The 26,944-nt window shown below is 40.6% G+C and overlaps 1 protein-coding gene across 3 annotated transcripts in view; it reads left to right on the top strand.

Annotated features, from left to right (window-relative positions):
* Positions 1 to 10,586: 10,586 nt before the first annotated feature.
* Hr38 (Hormone receptor-like in 38) overlaps positions 10,587 to 26,944 on the top strand; it is a 65,937-nt gene continuing 49,579 nt past the window's right edge. The window contains exon 1 of one of the 3 annotated variants that reach the window (XM_071778423.1): positions 10,587 to 11,126. In XM_071778423.1, the coding sequence (XP_071634524.1) occupies positions 11,024 to 11,126 (103 nt within the window). In that variant the 5' untranslated portion in view covers positions 10,587 to 11,023. Of the gene's footprint in view, positions 11,127 to 11,329; positions 12,455 to 26,944 lie in introns of those variants that run through there. The other 2 variants (XM_071778420.1, XM_071778421.1) reach the window with 2 other exon arrangements.

Raw genomic sequence — 26,944 nt, 5'->3', positions numbered from 1 at the left:
GTAAAATTGGCGGGAAATGAGCGCGCGGCGTTGCCTTCGTGAAATTCGAGATGAATATTTCCTTAGCGAAAATGTCATCCGTTCTGTATCACTTTTTCAATCTAATTATAACCATAATTATGGTGTTTAAATGAGTAAAATATTTATATACACAAATATAATTTACCGTTAGGTCTCTCTCAAACCGCTTTACAACGACTTTTCTTATTAAAGACTCGCGCTCGATATTCAGAATAGATGCTGTGCCACAGCCGATTAATATAGATCCTGCAAGTCCGATACTCTTTACTGCTCACGCAAACACATCGTCCTTTAGTCCGATCAGGTATCCGTTCTCGAGTATCCGTAATAAAATAGAGATATTACGGTAATCGACGATAATATGCGATCGCTTTTTATCAACGCGATGCAGAGAGAAAAAAAAGAGAAAAGTTACCCTCTTAGAGATCGATTCACTGACACGCGCCGCGGGCTCCATTATAGAGAAGCGGCCCACGCATTCAGCGCGCCACGCGCTTTAATCTCATTCACGCTGAAAGGGAAATTACGCTCTTACGCTGCGTCGCGGAATTACTTTGCCGGAGAGGAACGTTCATGCCTCATTCTCGCAAGTGTACGCATGCGACGCGTGGCTCTAATTTCAGAACGGGATGTAATTGAGGGCTTTCAGCGCAGGTCAGACACGATAACGCTCGGGACGGATATAGACTTTAAATAAAAATCTGACGAAATATACCTATGTAGAATAAGAGAGTGACCTTCCACGAGTCTAATAAATAGATCACCCTAGAAATTTTTATTCTGTTTTATATCGACAATGGAATATAACTTGTATACCTTATTAATTGCGATATATCTCAATTACCTAAGATTTATTTATTATTGTACAAAGTATCGTGGATGTTTGCCCATCCGACACATTACAATATATTTCCATCTTGACGAATATTATTTTAACTTTCTTAAACTAGACAGATAATGACGTACGCTGATTCTCTTAAAGTCTCAATTGCAAGATCCTCCCACGATCTCAAGTATTGTTATTGTTTATTTATTACAGAAAGAAAATGAGTATTCATAACTTTGACGAGCATTCTCATCAAGCTTTATAGTAAACAAAAAGTAACTCGGAAAGAAAGCGTTTCCGGACTCATGTTTTCTATTTTGTCTTCCGTAAGTGATTTCGTTCGCTTATTATTTAAGACTCGTGCGTGAATATCGATAGATCACGGGTATTACGTGGCAGTCGCTAACGTTACACAATGCAACTATTCGCGACTGAACACTCTGACAAATATGTGCCGTCTCCGGCGTAATTAAAAGTCTACCACACTTAAGATTACAAGAAGAATATAGCGGCTATATTACCGTAATTAGCGCGGCAATAAAAAGATTGCAGTTAAAGTTATTATGTTACGCAATAGCGGTGTAATTATATTCGGACACGTGTTATTAGGATAATCGGTGGGAGGAGGGATTCGTATAATAATCCTTTGCGTCCTTAGGTTTTTTTTTAATTAACTCGCGCTCTAAATAGTTAAACATTAAATGAAAATTTCAGTTTTTCCTGCACGTGACGTCTTTCTCATGTGCAATTAAAATTTATTGAAATTTATTTATAAAATACAGATAATATTAACATATTTTATTAAAGTATTACTACAATTTTCGAAATTGTCTGTCACAGCAATGTTTTACTCCGTAATTATCGGAGCATGTGTCCGAATGAATGCGATTAGTCTCAAAATTGTAGAATGCAATCGGACTTATCCTAAGTGTAATTTTGTCAATTAAAACTGGTTTTGGCACATGTTGAATTTTCAGTCTTTCGGCTCCAAAAATTTAGTGTCGCATAATTTTACACGGAAACACACCATGACAATTTTTTCAATCGTACTACAGATATTATAAATATTAAAGTCATTGTGCACATATCTCCATTAATTGCCTGCGTAAACGTGCGTGTTTTTGTCCAAGCGACAACCGCCTTCCGTCGTGCAACCCGTGGCTTGCGGCCCGCATGCGATTGCGTAATATCGGCCTCTCACCCTCGCCTGATTCTTCCTGACTGCACGAGAACCGGCAACCGGTTCCTTCTCCTCCTCTTCGTCCTTCCGTCCCGCCGAGTTCTGCCACGCACAATCGTCGCTTCCTTCTTTCTCGCAAGTGCACGAACGACAGGTTGCCGATTTTAAGTTGCAAATTTCCAAATATTATAATTCAAGATTTTACAAATCAATATTTTATAGAGTTATTGATTTAATTAACGCGTATCTAATTTTATTTGTGCTGTAATTAATTTGGCGTCATCTTTCAAATACTTTAAATGATCCGAGAATATTTGAAAAAGGAGTTAGATCCTTATTTAAGTGTAACCAAAACGCCCGCGCCGTTATGTTTTCGAATGTGTAACAGCCAGATCATAATATCCTAATTGACAATAAATGTTAAACAGTGCATTTAATCGGATCTTAGAATTGGCTCGTAACAAACAGGATCAAAATATTACTGAATAGATTTTTTACAATATTTCAAGGGAATTAATTAGCTCTAAATATTACGCGTACTGAATGTCGTCAGATCAAATGCAGGCGCGATAAGAATTATACAAATGAGATGTGTCGGTAAGATATAAAAAGCGTTATATAGCGACAATAAGTGGGACAATGTGTGATCTAAATATGTCCGTTTTTTAAAACAATAAACAGCATTTTAATCGGTCAGCAATAACCAATATGTCACGTTTAATTAATACGGGATTCGGGATTACTCATTTGGCCGTCCACGAAATATATCGTTATTAAATGTCATCTGTCGCGATAGGCTTTACTTAATTCACATTTTCCTCATAATATCGGCGTCATTCTGATTTCTGCATAAATGTCAGTTATTATTTGTGATACAGAACAGTCTTCGAGTTACGACAATTTTGCGAGAAATCGAAATATGAAAGCTATCAGTTGGTAACATTTGGGACAACATATTTTTTATGGGACTATACGTATGCATTGTTGTGCAGAATTTGTTGAAAAACATCTTACGAGATGCGTCATTTTTGTTAAGAAAAGATTGACTCAAAATTCAGGTTCCAGACGCTTTGTATAAACATTTGTTCGATGAATCAATTTTTCAAGATGAACGAACGCGCTCTACTAATTTCTGTCTTGGATTCTGACTTGCTCATCGTCTTGTTCCGCGGGTCGTTTATCGCGCACCGCTTTCTAAAAGTCCTCCGTCAGACCTTCGAAATCGCCTTGGGCGAGTCGCATAGCCGACGGAATTTTTCAACGGCGGCACCCGTTGTCAGTTAATCGGCCGTGATGAGCAACCACGTGAGCGTCACGTGCTGAAAACTGGTAGCGGCTTTCGGGCTTTGAAATTTTCAGTGGTGTCAAAAACGAGGGGCAACCTGATATGGCATAGGTTTTATTTTTCCATTTCGTTTTTAATGAATTTATTAAATAAAATGAAACTGCAAATGAAATATCAGTAGTAACGTGACAAATTTGAGAGTAATTTAACTCTTCACCAAATCTGTGTTAAATTCACTAGAAATGTATGGAAGGTTCGTAGTTGAGACTTTATGTTATCCTATTCGTTCTTACTTAGAGATAATGTCATACAGTGTGTTATAATTATATTTTATATTTATATTTAAGTTAAATAATGCAAACCTGAAGATTTATTAATCTATATCAAATTGATAGATTTATTTACATACCAATTATTTGAATAATTTTTTTATTACATATGGAGTTATTTATTGAAAAATAAAATTCAACCACGGAAATCCGTTGATTTGGATAGATATTTGAATAACTTCATGAGAGAATCGTTATAATTGACAGGGGGGGGGGAGTTTCGACGATTTAGACAGTTCAAACTCTCTCAGGATGTTATTTCGCGTTTACTATCGTGAAAATGGCTTTGTCTCTCGGTCCGTATTGCGCTGCATTCGAAATAAAATCTAACGCCGCGCGTTTCGACATTACTATCGAGGAATGCACTCGCGCCGCGCCGCGCCGGTGGGAAATCGGAGGCCGGTCCGACCGACCGGATAGTCTGTCGGGAAAAATTTCAACGCGCTGTTTCCCGCGAAAAGCTTTTTCCTCCCGCTGTCCGCGTCGCATTCGAATGGGCGCCTTTTACGAACACGCCGACTGATTTATATTTATTAATCGCACGCCTCGCTCTGTACGAGCCGGCGACCGACGACGCGCGAGTCACGTTCTATAAATGCCGTAAAAAATAATTCTCCATTGCCCGGCGAAGGCGAGAAAGAGAGAGAGCGAGGTATGAGGGTAGTACGCGGGTAGAGGAGGTTCACTGGCATCGTCGTGCTCGTCCTTTTACATACACACTGATAGAGCGCATTACTAGCTCATCGGAGGAAAGGTCATCACACAGTGTAATAAAAGATTATGCGCCGCGTTGGCTCCCGTGCAATACACGGTACAACGATCTTCAGGACGTGGTACAAAGTGCCCGGAAGTTTATTAAAAAATCATTAAACAGTTCACACCGGCCCCGAGTCGATTAATAAGAACAAATTATCTGCTGGGGACGTCCGCGCCGACCGCCGCGCGAGATGAGCGATAGATTCCACAGAGCGGCTTTTATAAAAGGGGCTATTATCTTCGGCCGATCTGGAAGATCGGCGTTTTCTGATATTTTAATCTTCATTGATTGCGCAAATATGAATTAATAACTACGTCTTGCGTAGTTAGGAAAATTTCAGTTTCGATAGGTGACATTTTTTTTTTACTTTTGAATATTTTCTTTACTTTCATTTCTTTTGGAAGTAAGAAGTAACATTCTAACATCTTTCCCCACACATCTTTAACCTTATATAGAGCACAGACTCAATTTTGAGTGACATTAATAGTACAAATATAAACATAGAGTGTCCCACATATCCTTTCAACCACAGGTACCTTAGAGGTCAATGTAAAAGAAACGGCGCTTGTTTTAATGTCGAGGTATCTATAGATGCGGAGTTGTTTAACAGCGAAGATAGGGGTTCTGGTGAATCAATTCCGGAGAGTGTGAATAGCCAACGAAACTTTATTTTTCAATATAATTATAATTATATCTTATAAAATTCAATATCATTAATCGCAATATTTTCTTTATTTAAGCAAAAGTTTATAATTTAGTAAATATTGAATTTTAATTTAAGTTTGTAATTAATTGGAAAAAATTAATTAAAGGATTAATTCATACACTGACAAGGAAACCTCGCGAACTCGAAAATTCTGATTTTAATGAAACTTCCCACACATGTAGGAGGGGTAAAAAGATCAATTTAGAAATTTTTTGTTGCTGCTCAAAAACGGTTTTAAGGGGTGAAACCACCACTTATATGGTCATATGTAGAGCGGCTTTTTTGCTTTTCTCGATATATTTCGAAAAGTATTTGAGATATCAAAAAATGTTTCTTATAAAAGTTTTATAGTAAAATCTCCTCTATTCAACAACATTAATATAATATTTTTTAAAAATAATTTTTTAAACAAAATTTTTTTTCAAAATTTTATTAATGTGTTTAAATATAGAGATGTTTTTACCATAAAACTTTTATTTAACACATTTTTTGATATCTCGAATACTTTTCGAAATATATCGAGAAAAGCAAAAAGCCGCTCTACATATATGAGTAGTGATTTCACCCCTTAAAACCGTTTTTGAGCAGCAACAAAAAATTTCTAAATTTATTTTTTTATTCCTTCTACATGTGTGGGAAGTTTTATTAAAATCAGAATTTTCGAGTTCACAAGGTTCCCTTGTGAGAAAAAAAAATTGTTAATTCGAAAAAATATTTAGTCCAATACGTTCAACTAAACATTTCAGTTTTAATTAACTAAACATTAGTTGTTTCAATTTATTTAGTTTCTTTAATCAAGAATTAATTAATTCAACAAATGTTTAGTTAACTAACTAAAATGTTTAGTTGAACGTATCGGACTAAATATTTTTTGAGATTAACAAATTTTTTTTCTCGGTGCATTAAGCACACAAGGCGAAAAAAATGCGACTTATTTTTGTATCTGCATCATAATATTACCATCTCGAGGCAAACTGCTTTTTAAGCAAATTAAGATTCATCTGTTTTAAATCAGACGCACGTGTCTCATCCCGTGATTATCATTACGACGAGCGTTGTCGGAAGGTTCTGTTCCGTGTATCGATTACGAACGACCTTATTCCCTTTTCCTGCTGCATCTCGTGCTTTTCTCGATCTAGTGGGTTCGTGATAACCGTTTTATGGTTGATCGAATAATCACATGGTTATTTCATGCATAGTTGTTTCAAGGGACAGAAATGGATACGCGATAAAGTTGCAAAACTATATTTTTGATAAATTTGAATTATTTACATAATTTTGACCAACGCACATATCAGATAAAGAATATAAAGTTATATTCTTGAATGGCATATGTATAGCTAACCTAGATTTTTCGATGAAAGTAACTTTTTTGCTGCAAAATATTTCTTGCAGATTCGTAGTTTTATTAAATCGTTGTGTAATAATTTATAAATAAAAAGCAGATATCAAGTTATACGAATAAAAAATTAAAATTTTTGATTGTTTCGATCGTCATGATATTTTCTGCACGTTCTATTCTTTGACGTTTATGAATATTCAATGGTATTTGTATCAAGTAAGATGCATTATAAATTATCATTCGTCTGTATCCATTTTTGTCTCTTAGCTACGGGCAAATGCCTTTAACCTCACAAGGCTCGAAATAATCTTAGCACGTGTGTGCTCCATTTTCTCGTCTCACAAATGACATCAGAGTAGTGACGAAACAATAATAAGTGACATACTTGCGTACAGACATGCATTACTATTAGTACTCGCGCGTCTTCAAAAAAAAAAAAGTTCAAAATTACCTCGGAAAACACACGCGAGAGAGATCGATAATTTATTTCGAAGCCATTAGCCACAGTTGTTAATTAATCAAGCACGCTAATTACCCAAGGTGGCGCCCGAGCGTTGCACGCTCTGCATACCGTGTCATTAATATCAGATAGACCTACTGGCATAATGACCAAATCATGATTATAACGAGCGACGCGCGAACCACGAAACTGAATGAAGAAAGACCGGATAATTTCAATTATAACATATATCCTTTAATTGTCAGAATTTTATCGATGACAGCCGATTGTTTCAAGCTGCCTCAGCCTTGTCCGCTTGTACATACGTTCGCCGATAACGAGCCGATTGGAACATTGGAAATATATATAGATATATATTATATACGCACTGCTAGCCCGGGGGTACGCGCCGTTCACAGTCGATCGTTGTCTTGTCGAAATCAACGCGATTCCTCCGAGAGGCAAATGACTTTATCCGCCTTTATCTTATTACTGACATTTATGTACATCTCACGACACGATCGTCGCGATAATCGCGCCCGTTGTATTATCGTGAATGTCAGTCAATTCTTATTATTGCGCGTTGTTCTTGCCTCGCATTGTCGATTAAGTTTTCACAATCGCACACGGGTTCTATCTCTTTGAAGGTAATAAATTTATCTACGCGTCTGTGTGTGTGTGTGTGTGTGTGTGTGTGTGTGTGTAAGCGAGCGCACGCCTACAAATTTCTATAATAAAAAATTTTTGCAACACACATTGGGAGTTTCAATCCTTAGAATATAATTAAATCGAGGAGCATAATTGAACCTTTATATGTATATACATATACAAAACTGAAAAATTGCTTATATGTCAATTTATATACTGTACATCAGAGACGAAAAAAAAACGTTGATACTCACAATGAGACGTGCTCGTGAAGATGAACGGCTTCTCACCGCTCGTTACTTTGACTCAACGAGTTTGCGCCTTACGGAGGCGAGAGCGTTCTCCGCGCTCCGAGAGCAGCGTGTCGCGCCGATTTCACCCCACTGCGACCGGATCGAAGTCGACCTTACCCCTCAATCGGCGCTCTTCCGGATCAGCGGACGCTTCACACAGGTGACGGCACGCATCGGGGTGATGGTGCAGAGTCAGCCACGAGCTATCAGCGTTTCGTCACGTGTCGAAGTGCCCGTCTTTACGGTTGATTAAACCGGGGCGACGTCGACTCGTGTGCTGACGCCTCCGCTTTGCCACGCGTGCAGCGCGTGCCGGAAGATCGAGAGAGAGAAAGAGAGAGAGCGAGAGATAACGTGGAACACGCAAAAGAGCGCGCGAAGGGGCTAGGTGGGCGCGCGCGCGCGGGGTGCATCGGGTGACGCATGAATGGAGGCCACGCGGCGGCGGTGGTTGAAGTCGACGACGGAAGAGAGTTACCTGCGTCGCATCCCGTCTCCGTCGCTCTCCCTCGCACCCCGACTCACCCTGTCTCCTTCTCCCCACTTGACAACATACCTCGCCGCGTCCCCCTTCGCGTCCCCCCCCCCCGTAACTGACCTACGCGCAGAAGCGTCCGATAAGAGTGGCGTAGGTACCGTCATAGAGGGACGCGCGGGAGGGAGGAGGGGGAAAACGGTGACGTCGTTGTTTCACCCTCGTATGACGTCACGGATGAATTGATGACGTATTAAACCGCTTGCTTCCGAGTGGCCGAGTTTGCGCGAGAGGATTCGAGAAAGCTTGTTTCGAAACGAGTGCTAGGATGAGACCAGACACCGCAATACGAGAAGCGTCCCCATTGCGATAGCCTCATTCCGCGATGCTTTGGAAACTTTTAATTGACTTCGCTGCATCGGTATTGACGGCGAATTTATGAAAACGGGCTATTAGTGATTCAACTTGAACTTAGGACACAATTTTTGCTGCGGTAGTTCGTAGGAATATTGTTTAATATTTTATTAGTATTGAGCAAAGTATAGTTTCTGAAATTTCGTGGGGTTGAGGGAGAAAATTATAAAAAAATCAAGATTTAAGTAAATTCACTCGTTCTGTAATTTAATTTTTCTCTCGCGAGACTTTTCAAATCTCTACTTGGACACACACACACACACACACACATATACACACACACACATATTCCAAATCTTTAAGAATTAAAAATCTTATAAAAAAAAGATGAAATTAAAGTCTACGATCCTTATTGTTAAAGTTACGTGTTACGTCACGAAAATAAACAAATCGCGCAACACGTGTGAGGAAAATTGGTTATTCTTAGAGTTTTTCCAGGCTTATATGATAAAAGCAAACTGATTCTGATTTCTTAGATCATCGCGGGCAAAACAGCGAAGTACCGTCATAATCTTAAGCGATAATTATCGGCTGATTACATTATGGGGTTGGCTCGATTGCGCGTCGCTGGGTCATAAGTTAATAACGACAGCACGTCTCAGAGCAACACTGCGCCCCCGATGCATTCCGGCGCATCATTGCACGCACGAGCAACGAGTATCGACTCCCGCAGTCTCTTCTCATCGATATTACAAAACCGGCTATAACCAACGTAAACTCGCCGTCAGATCGGCCCCGGTATATTTATGACAATGTGCAAAAAGTACGATAGCGCATTCGGTTAATGCATTACAAAGTCGCCATCATTGACGAATTGAATGATTATTATTTACGATTGTATATTTTACGGCTTTCGAAGGTATTCATTTGCCGCTTAATTGTGAATTTAATATTCAGTTATAAATTTTATTGGCAAATATCCGTGGAATTTCTTATGGCGAATGGCAGTTAAATAAACTTTTAACTACAAGGTTTCAGTTAAAAATATTTTAGAAGACTTTCGTTTAAAACATCTTATTTCACTACAATCTCTTTGTAAAATATACTATGTGATGTTAATAACGAAATAATGAAATAAGAATTTACGTAATTATCTAGAAAACGTCTTATGTACAATGCATAACATTGTAATCCATTGTAATCTCATGAAACATCATCCTGCAATCATAAAAATCCACTTTTAACTATACACATGTAAAATTCCGTATCATATATCATATATCGTATAAAACGAACAACGTCATAATCGTGACGTAATTAGGTATGTTACATTCATGAACACCGCGGCAACGCGTGCGATATTGAAAGGAAACGAGAATTAACGAGAGAGTAGCAGAAACGAGAATGTTGAACGAAGGGGAGCGAATTTAAAGCTCGTTTTCCCTCTTTCTCCGTTATTCCTTCGCTTTCGTCTTCCTTCCCACTTTATCTTGAGCGACGCGGCGACGACGTCGTCGGGTCCGCGTGCCGCCACCGCCCCACCGCACCGCCTCGAGGTTTGCGTGGGGTTGAAACGGGTGCCGTAGGGTATGGAAGCGGAAGCGTGGCGGAGTGAGGGGGCGAAGGAGGACCGCCGGGCGACCGGGGTGGGTGGCGTGTTGACGTCACCGTAACAGCATCATCGGCCGCGTGGGCCAATAGGTGCGCTCATACTCAGGCCGGGTCCATCGATCCGCCGCCGGTGTGCCGCCGTGTGTGCGTCCTGGGTTATGACGTCCGCGGTGACGTCATCGTTAGCGCCGTTCGCCTCCCGCCGCGGCCGTCGTCTACCGTTCGGCCGCTCCGCTTCGCCCCGCGCCGTCCTACGCCACCGCCGCCGTTGCCGCCGCTACACACGGTACGGTTTTAATATAGCGGAGGAACGCGCGCGATCCAGACTCAGTTACGCGGCGGCCGGCCACCCGTGCGAGTGTACCGCTCTCTCAAGAGTATAGCCGAAGGTTCAACTCTCTCAGGATCTTTCACCTGTCGTCTCTCGCGTTCGCTCTCACTCCCTTTCGTTCAGTCTCTATCGCGTCTTAACGTCGGTTCGAGCATTCAGCAAACCGTCGTTTCGTTTCGCGCATTCAGAAACCGTGCGGAATCGAGCGTTTTTCTCTTTCACGAGGGTGGCTTTGTATCTCCGCGTGTTGATCGTCGCGTTCGGTGCTCCGGAGTGACGGATCCCTCCCCCCCAACGATCGCCGGCCCACGTCGCGATCGAGCAGGACCAAGTACAAACAGGTGCGTGTCTAAAGGAAGAACGATGCCGTCCACCAGCACGTGGCGGCAACGATAAAGCGGCGACGCTGACAATTCAAGATTCTGCATGCGAGTGCCCAGAGCGGAAGTATTCGGGCTCCTCGGTGGGGCGCTGACCTCCGATAACATCATCAGGAAGGACTCGCCTTGCCCTACGACGACGCACGCAGGTCGGTGATACCCATCGCACATCACATCACGTGTGGCTGTCTATATATCACGTTCGTTCATTCGTTGTCGCGCGGGAGGAGTTGCTGCCGCTCCGTTCCTGTTTTTTTTTGTGTACGTGTGTGTGTGTTTTGCGTGTGGGAATCACGGAGCGGGGCGCATTCTCCATCGGCAGCGGCAGGAGTTCCTCATCTTCTCTCTGCTCCAATTCTTTCGCTTTCCTTCCTCTTTCCTTCTTTCCCCTTTCCCCTTGATCTTTTTCTCCCTAACTTGGCTCTCTTCATGTATTGTTCCTCCACTGATCGATAATCGAGCAAATCGAGAGAGCATCCTCGGTCTCGACCGGCGATAGTTCGCGCGACGGATCTTTCGACCATGCGCTCTCCTAGACTTGCGGGAGAGTCTGACCTCCTCATTGCCGTTTCTACTTGATTTTCTTTCCCCTCCCCCCTGCCATCCATCCGACGACCGGCGCGGCGCGCATGCCTCATTGTTAAAGGGATGTATCGATGCTGAATGACCAGTACCAGTTTTTCGCATCTCTTTGAGCGCGACGCGCGTATTTTGACAACTCGCGATCGGCGTGGACTGTGCAACACACACACACACACACACTGATCTCATTCATTTTGTACGATCTCATATGAATTAAAGGGACCTCTCGAACTGCCGATATTTCGGTGATCATCCGTCAGGATCTAGATCTCCGATGCCCGCGCCGATCGAACTTGCCGAACGACTCGCGTTCCAATACGCAATCTTCGCGGATCTATCCGCGACGCCTTGCGGAATTCCCGCGGATCTATAAATCGGCAGCTATATCGGACGACGGTCTTGAACTGTTTTTATTGTTCGACGCGCGCACGCGTCTTCCGGCCTCTACATCGTGAATCGCGGAATTGTGAATCGCGCGGGATGCCACGCGCGATCGGCACGGTCGCCCGATGATCGGCAACCGTCGCGATTGAAGGAAGCGCGAGGTCGCCATAGCGCCGCGCCGTAGCGCCGCTGATCGCGTACGATCGCGCGATGCGCACCACCGTCGAGGACAGCACCGGCAGCACGGAAGCGACCGCCGCCGCCGTCGGCGTCGCGGCGCATCACCATCATCAGCATCAGCAGCATCGCGGTACCAGCGACGTCGCCGCCGTCGCCGCGGTCCGGCATCTGGGCGTCGAGCAGCAGGAGCGATCGGCGACGGCGCCGATCCATCTGTCCACCGCCACGCCGTACCACCAGCTCACCATCGCCGCGGACACCAACAACAACCACGACCATCATCGAAACCTCGAGCACCACGCGGCGCAACGTCACGATCATTGGAACAAGTGTAAGTCAGATACGCGGGGCGCAAGACCGCGGATTACTCCCGCAAGCTGCTCGCTGCTGGTGATGGTTATGGTGATGGTGATGTACGATGATGATGATGATGATGATGATGATGATGATGATGATGATGATGATGGTGGTGGTGGTGGTGATGACGGTGATGGTTCCGCGCTGAAGATGCTAGATAGTAGTACTCGAGCGTTTTGTTCGTTCGATCGAAATTTTCGACCATCGATAAGATTGCGGTTTTTTTATTTTATTGATAACATATGTGTGTAGACGGTTTCACAGCTTCCTTTCGTCGACGTTTTTATGCACTATAGATCCTGTCTGAATATTGAGATTCCACATTCTGCAACCTAATTTGATTGATAATCGATTGATAATAATTGATAATCGAATAACAAATGAGAAAATTATAAATGGAATTTTTCGAAATAAATTGTTCTGTAAAATACAAACACTGTGAGATTATAAGATGTTATCAAATTGCAAACGTCATAAAAGAGAAAAGATCATATTAGGTAGTGAAGAAAATTTGATACCTATCTTAATGTCGATGTAAAAAACGTTAAATTTAATATCATTTTATTAGTTATTTTTATAAAAATCGATGTTTTCATAAAATTATAAACACTGCTCGGGAATAATAAAATTGTTGAGGGATCCAATTGCCAATATCGAACTTTTATTATTAAGCTGTAAAATTTGGAACACAATAATGTAATGTTAATGCTTAACCCTAGAGAGTCTTTATGAATTTTCTCATACGTGAAAGGCCAAGCGGGGTAATAAATTACCCCAAACTTGTACCACTTGTGTATAATATTTCTATTTGTTGTTAGACAACTTTTTAATAGATAATTTTGTTTGTTCTTTAATAGGGAAGACGATAGTAGTCATCAATTAGTGGTAGTAAAAAAAAAACAGTAAAAAAATTTCGAAAAACAAGAAAAAGAACCAAAAATTGGGCTGAAATGACAATTTTTATAAAAAATGCTGTAGTTTTTCATAAAATTCACCGATTTTAAAAATTCCAACGGATTTTGAAAGACAAATAGACAACCTTCAAGGGCATGTAAGCGATTTTTTCGTTTCTTAAAAAAAAACATATTTCTTTGAACATCTGAAGTAGAGGAAATGATGAAAAACTGTCGGATGGGAAAAATCGCAAGAAATGGAAAGTAAAACAGATTCTGTCGATTATTATTTATTTGAAAGGTAGTCAAAAGTTATAAAAGTATATGGAAACAGTAAAATTAACTCCACAAAAACTTTACAAAGTTTTAATCAATTGCTGTGCAAGAACAGCAAAAATGAAATAATTGACCGAATCTTAAACAATTATATATGAAACAGGGGTAGAATTTTCCGGGGAATGCTATAAAGTGTATAATTTTTCGTTACCGATTTTCACAAAAAATCTGAAATATACTTTACTGTGGTAAATGTCGAACGTAAACGGCCAAAGGGGGTAATACGTTACCCCAAACGATTTTCTTTTTCGGTTTTCAGCTGCTGCACGGATCTAACGCACTCGCTGAATGACGGAGGTCGACTACCGGATGACTAAACTGAATTATGGTTAGGGTCTCGGTATGAAAACTAACCTTCCTAAGGCAGGGGCGCAATTTGAATTTCGCGTGGGGTAACATATTACCCCAGAAAGACTCTCTAGGGTTAATGTGCCAAATTTATTTATACAAAAAATCAAATTGCAATCTAGAAATCGTCCAATTAATTTTTTCCATTTTAGTCCGCGTATAATTAAGACCGTGCATACAATACGATATTAAAACTTTTTATCGAACATATCACTAAATTGTTAAAATATTTATTTATATTCAACGTGTGCTGCTCGATATCTAGGTCACATAATATCTCGTGCTTTAGTTTCAGTTGTAAAAGCGAAAATTTATCGAAATTGATATAACACGTAATGTAATTTGTTGCGCGCGGTTTTAGCTTGATAACGCGAAGGGAAGATTTTTGTGCATTCACATTAACTTTTTACAGTTGCTTCTAATAGACACCAATCGCTTCGGTTCTATTTTAATAATTGTGTTTCGGGACGATGAGACATATCATAAGCTCGTTCACCTAATTTGGCTTTCGATATTAAAGCGAGATATGCAAGCGTCAGTCTTCGCGTCAGGGATATATTAATCGATTTGAAAAAAGCGGCGAATGTCTTCGCCTGTGTAATATTTGATCACCGATAATTGTAACTCGTTTCTTCTTCGTGCCATTTGCGGTGGCTGCGGCAGCTAAATAATTGAACGTTATTACGGAGCGATTTGGGTTATCGCCGCCTCGCTCGCTCGTCTGATATATTTCCAAACGCTCGTCACCGTTTGTGCCCGATATCTGCTTACGTCACGGCCATGACGTAGACGGCGGACGAGAATATCGTTGTTATTATTTCGCCTAGACAATCGCGGTGGTCCACTTTGCCGCGATTATTCTCTGTCTGCCAATTAAATCACAATTCACTCGGTCACATCGATCGGCGGCGTTAAATTATGACAGAAAGCTGATCCGTTTTTCAACATTTGCATTGATATCACTCAATATTGTTATGAATAACGTAGGAACGTTACTGACATTGTTCACATTAACCCTTAAATGCCACACCTCTTAAGAATCTCGTAAATGACACATGGGGTCTAAAAGCATGAAAAATGTCTCCTTACTCATTGATTTTTTGATATTTAGTTATGAAAATTATTTTCAATGTTGTTCAAGGCTTAGAAAAGAGAATAAAATGTTTATATTGTTAAAATTTCAATTTCAACATAGTATAAAAAATTAAGTAAACTGAGTACTGCTAAGTGTACAACCGGGTAGGTCAATCTCTCAACTATCATCAATGAGAGCATGAGCTCCATTTTTGGGGGGAACATTTGAAAATATATCATTGTAAAGGGTCTGGGGTCCGCTGGACCCCGGGTGGCATTTAAGGGTTAAAAATTGTCACTTTTTTAAATTTTCTAGATGAATGGTTAGTTTCAAGCTTCTAATTTTTTTAATTGTGTTTTAATGGTGTAATCATCTTTTGAAATCTCTTAAACTAAGAATGCTATAAAAGCACATCGTTGCAGACGAATAATTATCGAGATGCAGGTTTTTAAGAAAGATTTAAATTTTATATTATTATTATTTTTATTCGTATTGTCGTGGATCTCATCGCCATCATCACTATCGTCTCTATGCTTCACATTTCTAAACCAAACATATTTATTAAAAAATTATCCAGAAAACTCTCCGTTATTTTCTCGCTTCCATCACAGCTACATTTATTATTATTATTATCTCTTAGTCGATAAGTATATAAATAAATCGATAAAACTAACACTCTTACAACCAAAAAAACCGGGCCGGGTTTTCTTAATTCATTTAGCATTTATAAAACTTTACTTTGGTCGAAAGACACACTTCGATGTTCGGGTGGGCTTTCACGAGCGATTACCACCCCCTCGGTGATCAATCGATATCGCGGGACGCGCTCTCTCCGCTTCCCACAGGATTTTTCACAGGTGTAATCGGCACGTTGCAGTAAATATAGTCTGGCAGTCGGCCGAGAGTGCAGGCCGTTTCTTTTCCGCGTACATACTTGGCCTGCACGAAGAGACCGCAGGGAAAGAAGAGAGTATACCGAGGATTACAAATATAACCACTTGCGTCGAGAGCGGGTGCAGGTGCGGCGCGGCGTGGCGAGGCGAGGCGAGGCGAGGCGAGACGGTCAAGCCAGCCGGTCGGTCATCGGTTTATTGCCGCGCTCGAATTGCCGACAGCCGCCGCCGCCGCCGCGCGCGCCGATCGTAACGTAATTCTCGCGGGGAGAGTAACGGCCGTGGCAATGGTAAATCGGCGCCTATGACTTCCTCTGCACCGCGCCGCGGCGCCGCGCGGAGCGAAGCTAAACGGGTGCTGTCGCCGATCGATGAATCGGTAGCGTAAGAGGGTGTAAAAAAGAAAAAAAATTATAGGGACAAAAGAGCGCGAACCGAAGTCGATCGCTTCGAATCTCGTAAATCTTCGTTAATGTAGGTTCCAGACTGGATATCGAATTGTGAATTCGCGATTATTCGTAAAATATTCTCGCGAAAATTAGCTTTGCTCGTTCAATTGTGGATATACCAGATGCAAAATGCAGAATATTTTATCGAGACACGAATTATCTGTGATTTATAATATGATGGAAGGATATATAGTTGCAAAATTAATTAATCTCTTTTTTTTTTACATGCAGACTATCGTAATGAGATATTCGATATGTGGGGCGCGATATAAAATAAATCGTGAAATTAATATTTTAACGATTCCACATGTTTTTTTTGCATCGTAACACATTTATTCTTTCGCACGGTTACGAACTAACAAGTAATCAGATATCGCGTCTAGCAAGTAGTTAAATGCCTTCAGACTCAGACGTCAGCGAAGGTTTTTATCGCGATGTCTGACAATGATCGGCCGTAACTACTTACCGCGGTGATGTATGTATATGTCGTGCTAATTTTAACTTTACAAAATTTATGTATTACAGTAAATAGATTCCTTTTGTGTTTCTTCTTACATTCATTATCTCGTTTAATTGGTTGTATAGTATATTTGTTATATATTTAGATATTATATGATTTATTTATTAGTCCCTCGTCCCTCGTGCTAAATTTTCTAATATATCGCGGAACACACTATCTATTATGTCTTCCTAAAGTACAGAAAATGGCCCCTTCAGAAACGTATGATTTCGGTACTTTTCTTTTTTGGAAGATGAATTTACACAATTTACTTTCAACGACTATTCCAATTTTTATCGACAAATAAATTATTTTTGAAGGCAAAGTGAATTACGTAGCGCGGTTTAGCTATAATCTTGCAAATATGTACGATTTCTTGAAAAAGGTACAAATTTGTTGTATCAGTTCACTGGAATGCATTTACAAGTCAGTTAGAATGAGAATACTGTACACATATTGTTTTTTTTATAAAACTATTTTTATAAAATCTCTCATGTGGTGATATTGAGATTATATTTTCAAGATAAAATTACATACTTTGCAATATTCAATGATACTATAACGATATGTTCAATAATACTATAATATCATTATAATGTCCGTTTCTTTATCTCTCCCGAGAAGAATTACGATTTTATCCCATAGGAGGTTTCATAAAAAAACAACCACGATATACGTTTGACAGTGGATAATACCCTTTCAAAGAGATCTTTATATTTTGTTCATCATTTAAAGTGGGTCATTTCCGCAAGAATATTACGTTATACGCCATATGATTCTTCTTTCGCCCACGCCGGTGATTATGAAAAGTGCGTCACTTCACTTCCCTCATTATTTTCGTGCAAGTCCAATTTTCTCGTATCCGTTTAGACTTAAGCTGCTTTCGGGGAGCTCGCTATTAGCGCTATTGCACCATTCTATCTTTATCGTTATCATTAGGTGTAAAACAAGGATAGAATAAGCAAATATAGTGCTAATAGCGCGCTCCCCGAATGCCAGTTTTAATCGACTTCTCTCAGTAGTGAGACTTATCCGGCGGAGATCTTCGCGATCAAAGAGAACGTTGCACGCGCGTGTCCAGGACTGAGTTGTTCTCTCGGGTTGTTGGAGACGCCGATGTTGGGCGGCAGGTGGGTGCAGGGGTGGCGGGAGGGGAAGGGAGGGTGGGTTTGTATAAGCGACAAATCCCGCGTCCCTTGACTCGTCAAGGCCGGAGCTCCATAAACAGCCGTAGCGTTGTATGCACGTATATTACACGTGTTTATTATGTACGCGTGTGCCGTAAACCAAGATAACGACGTCGCGCGCGCGTGCTTTCTTGCGGCCCCGGTATAACGCCGCGCACCCGTTATAACGTAGAGCTCGTTCACGCAGTCACTGAGCAGCACAAGGGGGTAGCTTAAAGTGATATCGGAAAATATTCTCTGTGTATAAAAATTCTTATACATTATATTATCCACCATGCCGCTAACAATCGGTGAGCGCGCGCGCGCGCACGTCGTCCTATTTCTTTTCCACGCTCGCAATCTCTATTTTCGCGCCGAGCGAATAACATTCCGTTACGCGTGAATCGCACGACGAACAATTTTCCAAGCGAGTTCGTGTAATGCTCACTATGCGTGTACGCAATGTCTCGAAAGTCCACCATATAGCTGTGTATTTATTCGGCTATAGACTTACTGTACGTCGTTTTTTCACTCTATTTTCCGCTATCAATCGATCTTTCCATTTTTATCATTTTTCAATATTTCCGAAGCAACGAAATGACCAAACAAAATGATACAAGGGTAGTTTATAATGTGTTTAGACAAGACTAAATATTATAAAAATAAATTTATTAATTCATGCAATTTGTCTTTTAGAGAAATTATTTACAATTTGTACAAAATTAGTTATAGAAGAATTTTATACACCGAGAGATTGTTAGTTATTTTTAGTGTTTAGAAGAGTATGATCATACATAACAATTAATTGGCAGCTTCGTTGATAAAAACATGTATAAGGACGATGAAGAGTTATTCTTTAGTGTATATGTGAATATTCAAAGTAAGTTATACCCTTAAACGTGAGAAAGAGAGACAGAGAGAGAGAGAGAGAGAGAGAGAGAGAGAGAGAGACAGATTATGTGCACACGAATAATTAAAATATTATTCGTGTGCACATAATCTGTCTCTTTCTCTCTCTCTCTCTCTCTCTCTCTCTCACGTTTACAGGGATGTATCCTAACACGCTTAATAAGTATAACGCTTCTCTCTCTCTCTCTCTCTCTCTCTCTTTCCCTGATTTTCTCTCCTCCTTCCTGGCAGTCAAAGTATGAAGGGTTAAAAAAATATCTTGGTGGAACCGAAGCAAGCGCTTCCTAGAGGCCAATTGCATTGTTTTCTTGGGCAAACTAAATATACATGCGAGTCGGGCGATCCGCGGCTACTTGGCCGGGCTACAAAAGAGACGAAAACGGAAACGAAGACGGCTGACGCATCACGTGCCGCTTAGACTTTTCACGTTTTCGACGTGTGCTATAGCGTCGAGCCACGCGCGAGGAATAAACCTCGTGCCTCGTATTATCGCTTCGCGTAAGAACGCGCCGTTACTCCACCACTCTGATGCTGTTGCGAGCATCCCGCCACACCGCGCTCCGCTCGCTCGCCGTGAATCATATATACGTCTGTTACGCGCAGCGACGCGACATCGGCACTGATAAGGCGTTCCGCGATTCGTTCGATTTGTTCGCCGATCGATTTGTTTATCGGCCGTTAGCCGATGATAGCCGGCAGATTGTATAAATCACGCTCGCTCCGGAATTCATGCCGCGCGCTTTCCCGAGATAAAACGTACCTTTGTGTAACTGAGAGATGAGATAATAACGCGCCACGCACGGCAGACTGCCAACCTTTTTTTTTTGTTTTAGGAAGAAAAATCGGCAATAGAAGTCGCGCGCGGAATTTCTATTTTACAGGATTTTGAGGTGAATATTGTATAAAATGGAGTTATCGTTTGTTGAATGATAAAATATTTCACCTTTTATTTACGTTACAGCGATTAATTACGCGTTCTACACGATCTTTTTAAAACGTTGAACTTTCGGTAGGAATTTTAATATTACACGATTGTCGTGTGTGTGTGTGTGTATGTGCGCAGGAGATTCAAAAGTTTATAACGTTTTAATTAATATAATTGTGTAAATATATCATATTTTATATATGAAATATTAAAACATTTAACATTTTAATTCCGATTTAATTCGATCGAATATATCTATAAGATAAATGATTTCAATTTCAAATACATGCAAATCTGCAATACCTATACATAATGATATAGTTTTAATGGCTAATTGACTTTAATGTCTAATATCCACAACATACCAAATTGTGATTTAATTCAGTTCATTAATATGTAATCATATCATATTACGCCCGCCGGTAAATATTCTATTTCATTAGTTCATAAAGTGTAAATCAATACAATTATGAATTCTTTCTATAGCGATATTATATAACGATGAACAAATATTAAGTTTCATGATCAAATATCAATCGTCCAACACTTCGATTTTGTCGAGGGCGAAATATTTATGATACTGCTTGATTAAACACGAACCAGCGAACACACACATTTCGCAAGTGCAGAAATTAGGATAAATAATATACGTGTGTATGGAAGAAATTGTTCGAAACGTAGGCGGCCAGGAGATACCCAATCACGACGTTCACGTTAAATTCACTCGCTATTTATCGAACCCTTTCTTCGGACGGAGGGGACACGCGACCAAGAAGCGAGCCTTGTTGGGGTGGACAAGGGAAAAAAAAGCGTACAAAAATCGGCAACGCGGGCGAGCCGGAGTTGATCTATATTGCATAAATGTTACACCACGAGACTTCGTCAAATATTCAACGCACATTGTTACCGCGACGTCGTGATGAGGCTTTTGTCAGGGATGATGTACGTATTGCACGAAGGGGTGAGATTCTGGTATCGTGACTCTCGCGAAGAAATCGCCGGGGAGCACAAAGCAGTCAATTACTTGGCCTGTCGTCGTCATGTTAACGTCGCGCGATATAATCGACGTAACCTATACACGTAATACAAAAATTCTCTCTTAACGTAATAATATAATATATTTTATGTGGCTTGTGGTCCTCCTTGCTCTTTGTTTCTCACGTATTTTAATTCATCATTCGCTTATTGTTAGAATCGTACAATATAACTTTTGCAACGGCGGTACGTAATTAACATCTGTCATCTTTGAATAATTTTCAAATATCTAACAAACGCACTTTTGTGTAAATAAGTTTTTAATAATAATTATACTGATCTCTGCAATAGTTAAAATTTTATTAAGTATAACTCTTTAGGTGTTATGTGTTAATTTTAATCGCTCTGATTTTTATGCAAACACAAGGCAAGTTGTAAGAGTGATTTTACGGCGTGAAACTGATCCATTTGCGCGGAAAATCATGTCGTTTTACTTGAAACTCAGGCACAACGCAATGGCGAGGTCTATTTCAGGTGAAGCATGTGCGTCATACAACGCGTGGCTTTACGCATTTTTGCCGCCGCGAAAAGTCCGAATTATCCCCAAGTCTTTTTTCGGCAGGCGGCTGTTGAAAGTGATGTCACGTGTATTAACGTGACTAACGTGCAATCCCTTAATAAACGAATTCTGCAACGCTCGTATATCGGGATCACGGCTGTCAACGGCCATTGATATTTTCGTTATCATCTGTTGTATACGTGTGATATTTCAATCCATTAATAGATCGTTCATGACATAACATAATAGTATATGTTAAACTTGAAACCGATAGGACACCATTTTCTTGAAAATTGACGGCACACTCAAAATATGATTTTTACATCAAAAATAAATCGCAAGAAGAGGTAATTTTCTGCTCGCGGTCGTGCGTTTCTTTCCAAAATATACGATGAAATAGCGATTAATCAAGGGCACAAAAATATCGCAGATATTTTATTTCTGTATACACAGACTATCCAATGTTACTGGTTTCATTTATAAACTTTTATATTGAAATGGAGTAAGTACTTCCTTAATGAGAATTTGATTGAACTCCATCAACTTCTTCACAGCTTTTTATTTCTGAATATCCAGATATCTTGAACTCAGGATTGACATTATATTGAAGACACTGACGAGGAATATAATTTAGCTGTAATTAACTTTTTAACGTGTTTCCGAATCTTAGTTTATTTAAAATTTGTTTTACCTTTCTTTCTTATTTCTTACATATATATCTTGACATTTGTGTCTAGTAAGAATCCATTTCATATTGATCGAGCAATTAAAATAAAAATAATCAAAATAAAAAAGTTGGAAAATTTTTTTCTCAAGCAGGCCAGAGAGAGAACTCATACAGCAAAGCTAATAAAAATTTGTCATAATTTTTCTGTAAAATTATCACTACAACTTTTCTGTAAAATACATGTCACGTATAGTGTCATCGATTTTTATTCGTTAATCTATCGAGATAAACAGTCTTCTCAAGGCCATTATTAGAGAGAGAACTCATGCAGTAAAAACAAAAAAAAATTTTCATTACTATAACTTTTCTGTAAAATATACGCGTATAATGTCATCGATCTTTGCCCGTTAATCTATCGCGAAACACGGATAGTATCGAGATATGGCGGGCAAATTTGATTCCTCGCGCGGATTTCCATCGATCGTCTCCGTCGGAAAACTCGCGCCTCGTGTCCGTTCCGTGAATACTCGCCGCGCAAGCTTGACGTCGAGTCGGTGGCGTCGGTAGCGGCGACGGCAACGGCGGCAACGACGGCGGCGGCGGCGGTGGCGGCGATAGCATTAACACTGACGTCACAACGCCGCCCCCGTCCGTCATCGACCGTGCGGCGGGATGACGACGTCATGCTCGCCACCAAGGACGACGCTATTTCGGGCGTCATGCATCGCCGTCGTCGACGTCGCCGTCGACGTCGTTACCGCCGCGTTGGAGAAGGTGGTGGTGGTGGCGGCGGTGGCGACGGCGGCGGCGGCGGACGACGCGGCTTCAGTGACGGTCGAACCTTCCTCCACCACGTGGCCTCCGTCAGTTTGCTCTCGCCGTCACCTGTCTTCGCACGCGGCTTCCGCGTTTCCGGTATCCTTGCCCGCCGTACCACAGTACCGGTACCCCGTGTCTCGTTCGATCGCGACGCGAGAGATGCTTCGATCGACCGTGGCAAGGTGAACGCAGAGTTCCGTCGACGGCTCGCCCGAAGGGACTTCTTCCGGTAAGGAAGCCTTGCTGTTCTTTTTTTATTTGCGGTCTAAATCCTTTCAGCTTGAAACGAATTTGCTGTTTTCCATCGGTTTTCTTTTTTCACCCTTGGAGAACCGCGAAAGGTTTTGCCCGAATCATGGGCGTTTTATCACAGCGGTTATTGTGTTGTATTTATAACACAACTAACGAAAAAGTAAAAATGATCAAGTTGTTGCCGTTAATATTAATGATCTCCAATATTAATTAATTAATTGAAATACTAAATATTGGGCAAATTGAAACTCATTACCTTTTGTAAGGAGAACTCATGTATTTTTTAAATATTGATTTTGCCGTGACAAACATGTTGTTTTTCACTTGAAATCTGCTTCGCTATTCATTTAGATAAATGCAAAATTAATTTTACCGCGATCCGCAACTACCGTCGTTACTTTTATTCATGAATTTTTTCATGAGTTCGATATTGATTCTTCAAACTTTTTAATTGCCTTATTTTACATAACTTTAAAATAATTTGATACAAAGTGAAAAGAAGTAAAATAAACATAACGGAACGGACAGGTTTCTCTCGCGAACGGTTTATCGAGGCGTGTAATACCTTGTTTCAATGATATTGACAGTGATCAGAAAATTGTTGATTGATGGCCGGGTATTTCCTCGGGCAGATTTCGTTGGCAGGTAGGTAATCGTCGCGATCCGACACACCTTGCCGTTTTTGTGACTCGGCGAGATACGATATATGCAGCGTGTCGTATCGATCGCGCAGAAGTTGATTCGACAGAACGCGAAGTCGGAGAGGGGTGGTTTAGAAGTTTCTTGCGCTACTTGACGCGTTTTCTGCGTTAAACCGTGACCGGAGATTTCAAGTATTCGTCGCGATTGACAGACATTAAATCGAGACAAACGTTACGTAATTAATGAAGTGTACGTATACATTAGATGTACGCATGTACGTATATGTTGCAAATATGTATATATTGCTTTCTGCGAAACGTGACTCTGCAAAGTAAATGAATTCTAATTACTAAATAATCACAATATTAATTAGAAATTGCATGAATTGCCCTAACAGCTGCATGATGATAAAATTATATAAAAAAATTGCAGTAAGTCCCCATTTACAAGATCCGCTTTTAAATAAATAAAGTGGTTCTTAAATTGAGTTTTCGCTCTCCTCCACTTTTCTTCTTTACAAATTGTAGATTTACTGTTGTTAAATTTTTTACTCTCCTCACTTTCAATCTTTCCGTACATATTTTAATTATCATAGCATTATTTATTAATGCGGTATTACAATTTGCAATTTGTAATTGTCCACTTTAAATATCACATAATTTGATATTTAAAGTGGTTTCTTCAAACAACGAACTTACTCTATAATTAATTGTATGGACATAACATTTTAACAGTTAATTAAGTAATACAATAATTAATTAAATAATATAATAATAGCTAATTTATGTTGAAAATTTAATAAAACGGATCGCTGTGGGGACGGATCACGTGTCACATTGCACACCCCAGCCTCGCCTGACATGTGAAACGTGTCCTGCATTCTGGTGGTTCGTGATTTCCGTGTTTCGCCTCCGCGTTTCGCAATCGCTTCCGGGAAACGGCGTTACGCCGTCGTCGCGACGCGGACGGCGGGCGTCCGGGGAAGCGACGTCGTCGAGATTGCGTCGAGGCACGAGCCTGCTCGCGTAATAGCCGGCGTCTAAATTTAAAGCGGCGCGGCGGCCGAGGCGAACCGCTGCGGGATCGCGAGCGCGCGTGACGCCGCGCGTCGCGACGACGACGACGACGTATAGCGACGACATATCGGGGTAGCAGCGCGTGCCAGGGCGTCGATGACGATGCGTACTCTCGACGCCGCCGATCGCGAGCGTCGCAATCGTGAGTACCGGGATGGCGATTAGTTTGGTGAATAACCGCACTGGCAAAAATTCTCGATCTCATTCTTTACGCGAAAATTGAGAGAAGACAAAGTTGGGAGGGAAATAAAGTGATTTTGTTTTATAAGAGGGCTTGACTTCGAAGCTAGATTTTACCGGTTCTTTGCAGCGTTTCAATGCAATCGGTAATCCTATCTTTTTTAGTCTATTTTCCCCTAATTGTTTCGTACTCTCTTCTGATGCTATATACATATAAAAGCTCTGAGCATAAAATGTTCTGTAATATTTACGCGAAATAAGGATATATTATTTTAGATGTTTATAATATTTTGGTGCCATTAGTCTATTGTTTATGGATGCGACATGTTGAGAATGAAAATAACAATACTAGAGAGATAGCAATCTCGTACATTCGAATTTTCTACTCTCGAAAGAATAATTTAATCCAGGATCTGAGGATAAATCTAGCTCGTGCATTTTGGAGAGAACGGAATACTTTATCTCATAAAAAAGTGAAATTGCAAAATTTCTCAATGTGCTGACTAGTATATATACGCGCGCTGGGTATTTCTGGCGAAGTTTAGCCTCATACTCGAGAATGTGCATTATTGTCATAGCGTTGTCGTATATAGTGGGCGGTGCACTGCGTCAGACTTCTCGTAGCGGCGAACGGGTTTATAGGATACGCAATGAAATTATACAATGTAGTTGCAGAGAGATAGAAGTGCTGGCGAGAAATTTGCAGAATGGAGCGACAAGAAAAACTGGACCGACCGGTGCCAAGTCGAGAAAAATAAAATCCGAAGAAAATCCATCGCTTGTTGAATAAAACGGGAAAATAGCTTACGTGCATTTGATACGGCAGAAATCTTTGCACGTCGTTGCACAAATTTGCATTACAAAGATTTGATTTTACATCGGACAACACACATACTTAATCAGCGGAGAATTAGAGAGTGCAATTCCACGAATACGTTCTAATATATATTTCTATAGAGTCGTTATATATCGGCATGCGATAGCTATATTTTCTTAAATATCTAAAAGGTATTTTCGTCGAGACCAATCATTTTTTGGTGTCGATTATGTATCGATTGTTGAACTTCGATTTAGCATCGGTATATGGAAACTATTCGAAAATTGTAATTCCGAGTGTGTCGCCTACGAACAATTGTCAAGTGGAACAAGTCCGCCAAGTAAACAATCGACCGGACTAATCGTGCCGAATTTGCGCACACGCGACAGGCGTGCGGCATGAGAACCGCTACCAAAATATTGATCTTCCAACGTTTGCAATCCGCCACTAATACTAGCTGCAGACAAAGAGAGACAGAGAGAGAGAGAGAGAGAGAGAGCGAGAGATCCGGCAAGTAATTGTTTCGCCAACCGGCCAACGTCAGTTAAATGTCTCGATACACAGATGTCAACAAATTCGCCCACGTGCTCGAACGTATACCTTTTGTATACCGATACTGATCTCAATATGTTACATAATATCATTCATATCGAACATCATGAATTGCATTCATTTTGTTATACGTGTCTTTTATTCTTATATTATTTTTAATTTATATATGTTGCGCATTAGATTTACATCATAAAGCGTATTGCTTCGTAACGTGTGAACTGTAACAATAATGATTCGCTAACAATGAAGGACTCTCGAAGGAAGAGTGACACGAGAGAATTTTCGCACGTTGACTTTCGACGAGCATTTAACGTGCTGAATTTGCGTGCATTTGAGCGTCGAACAAACGCAACGTGCAATTTCTCTACGAATACAACAGCTGCGCAATCGTCGCGCTATAAACGTAATACCTTTCGCAATACGGAGCGTAAT

The sequence above is a fragment of the Temnothorax longispinosus genome, chromosome 5 (assembly GCF_030848805.1).
Source record: "Temnothorax longispinosus isolate EJ_2023e chromosome 5, Tlon_JGU_v1, whole genome shotgun sequence".
Classification (NCBI taxonomy): domain Eukaryota; kingdom Metazoa; phylum Arthropoda; class Insecta; order Hymenoptera; family Formicidae; genus Temnothorax; species Temnothorax longispinosus.
This window is presented reverse-complemented; position numbering and strand designations above follow the sequence as displayed.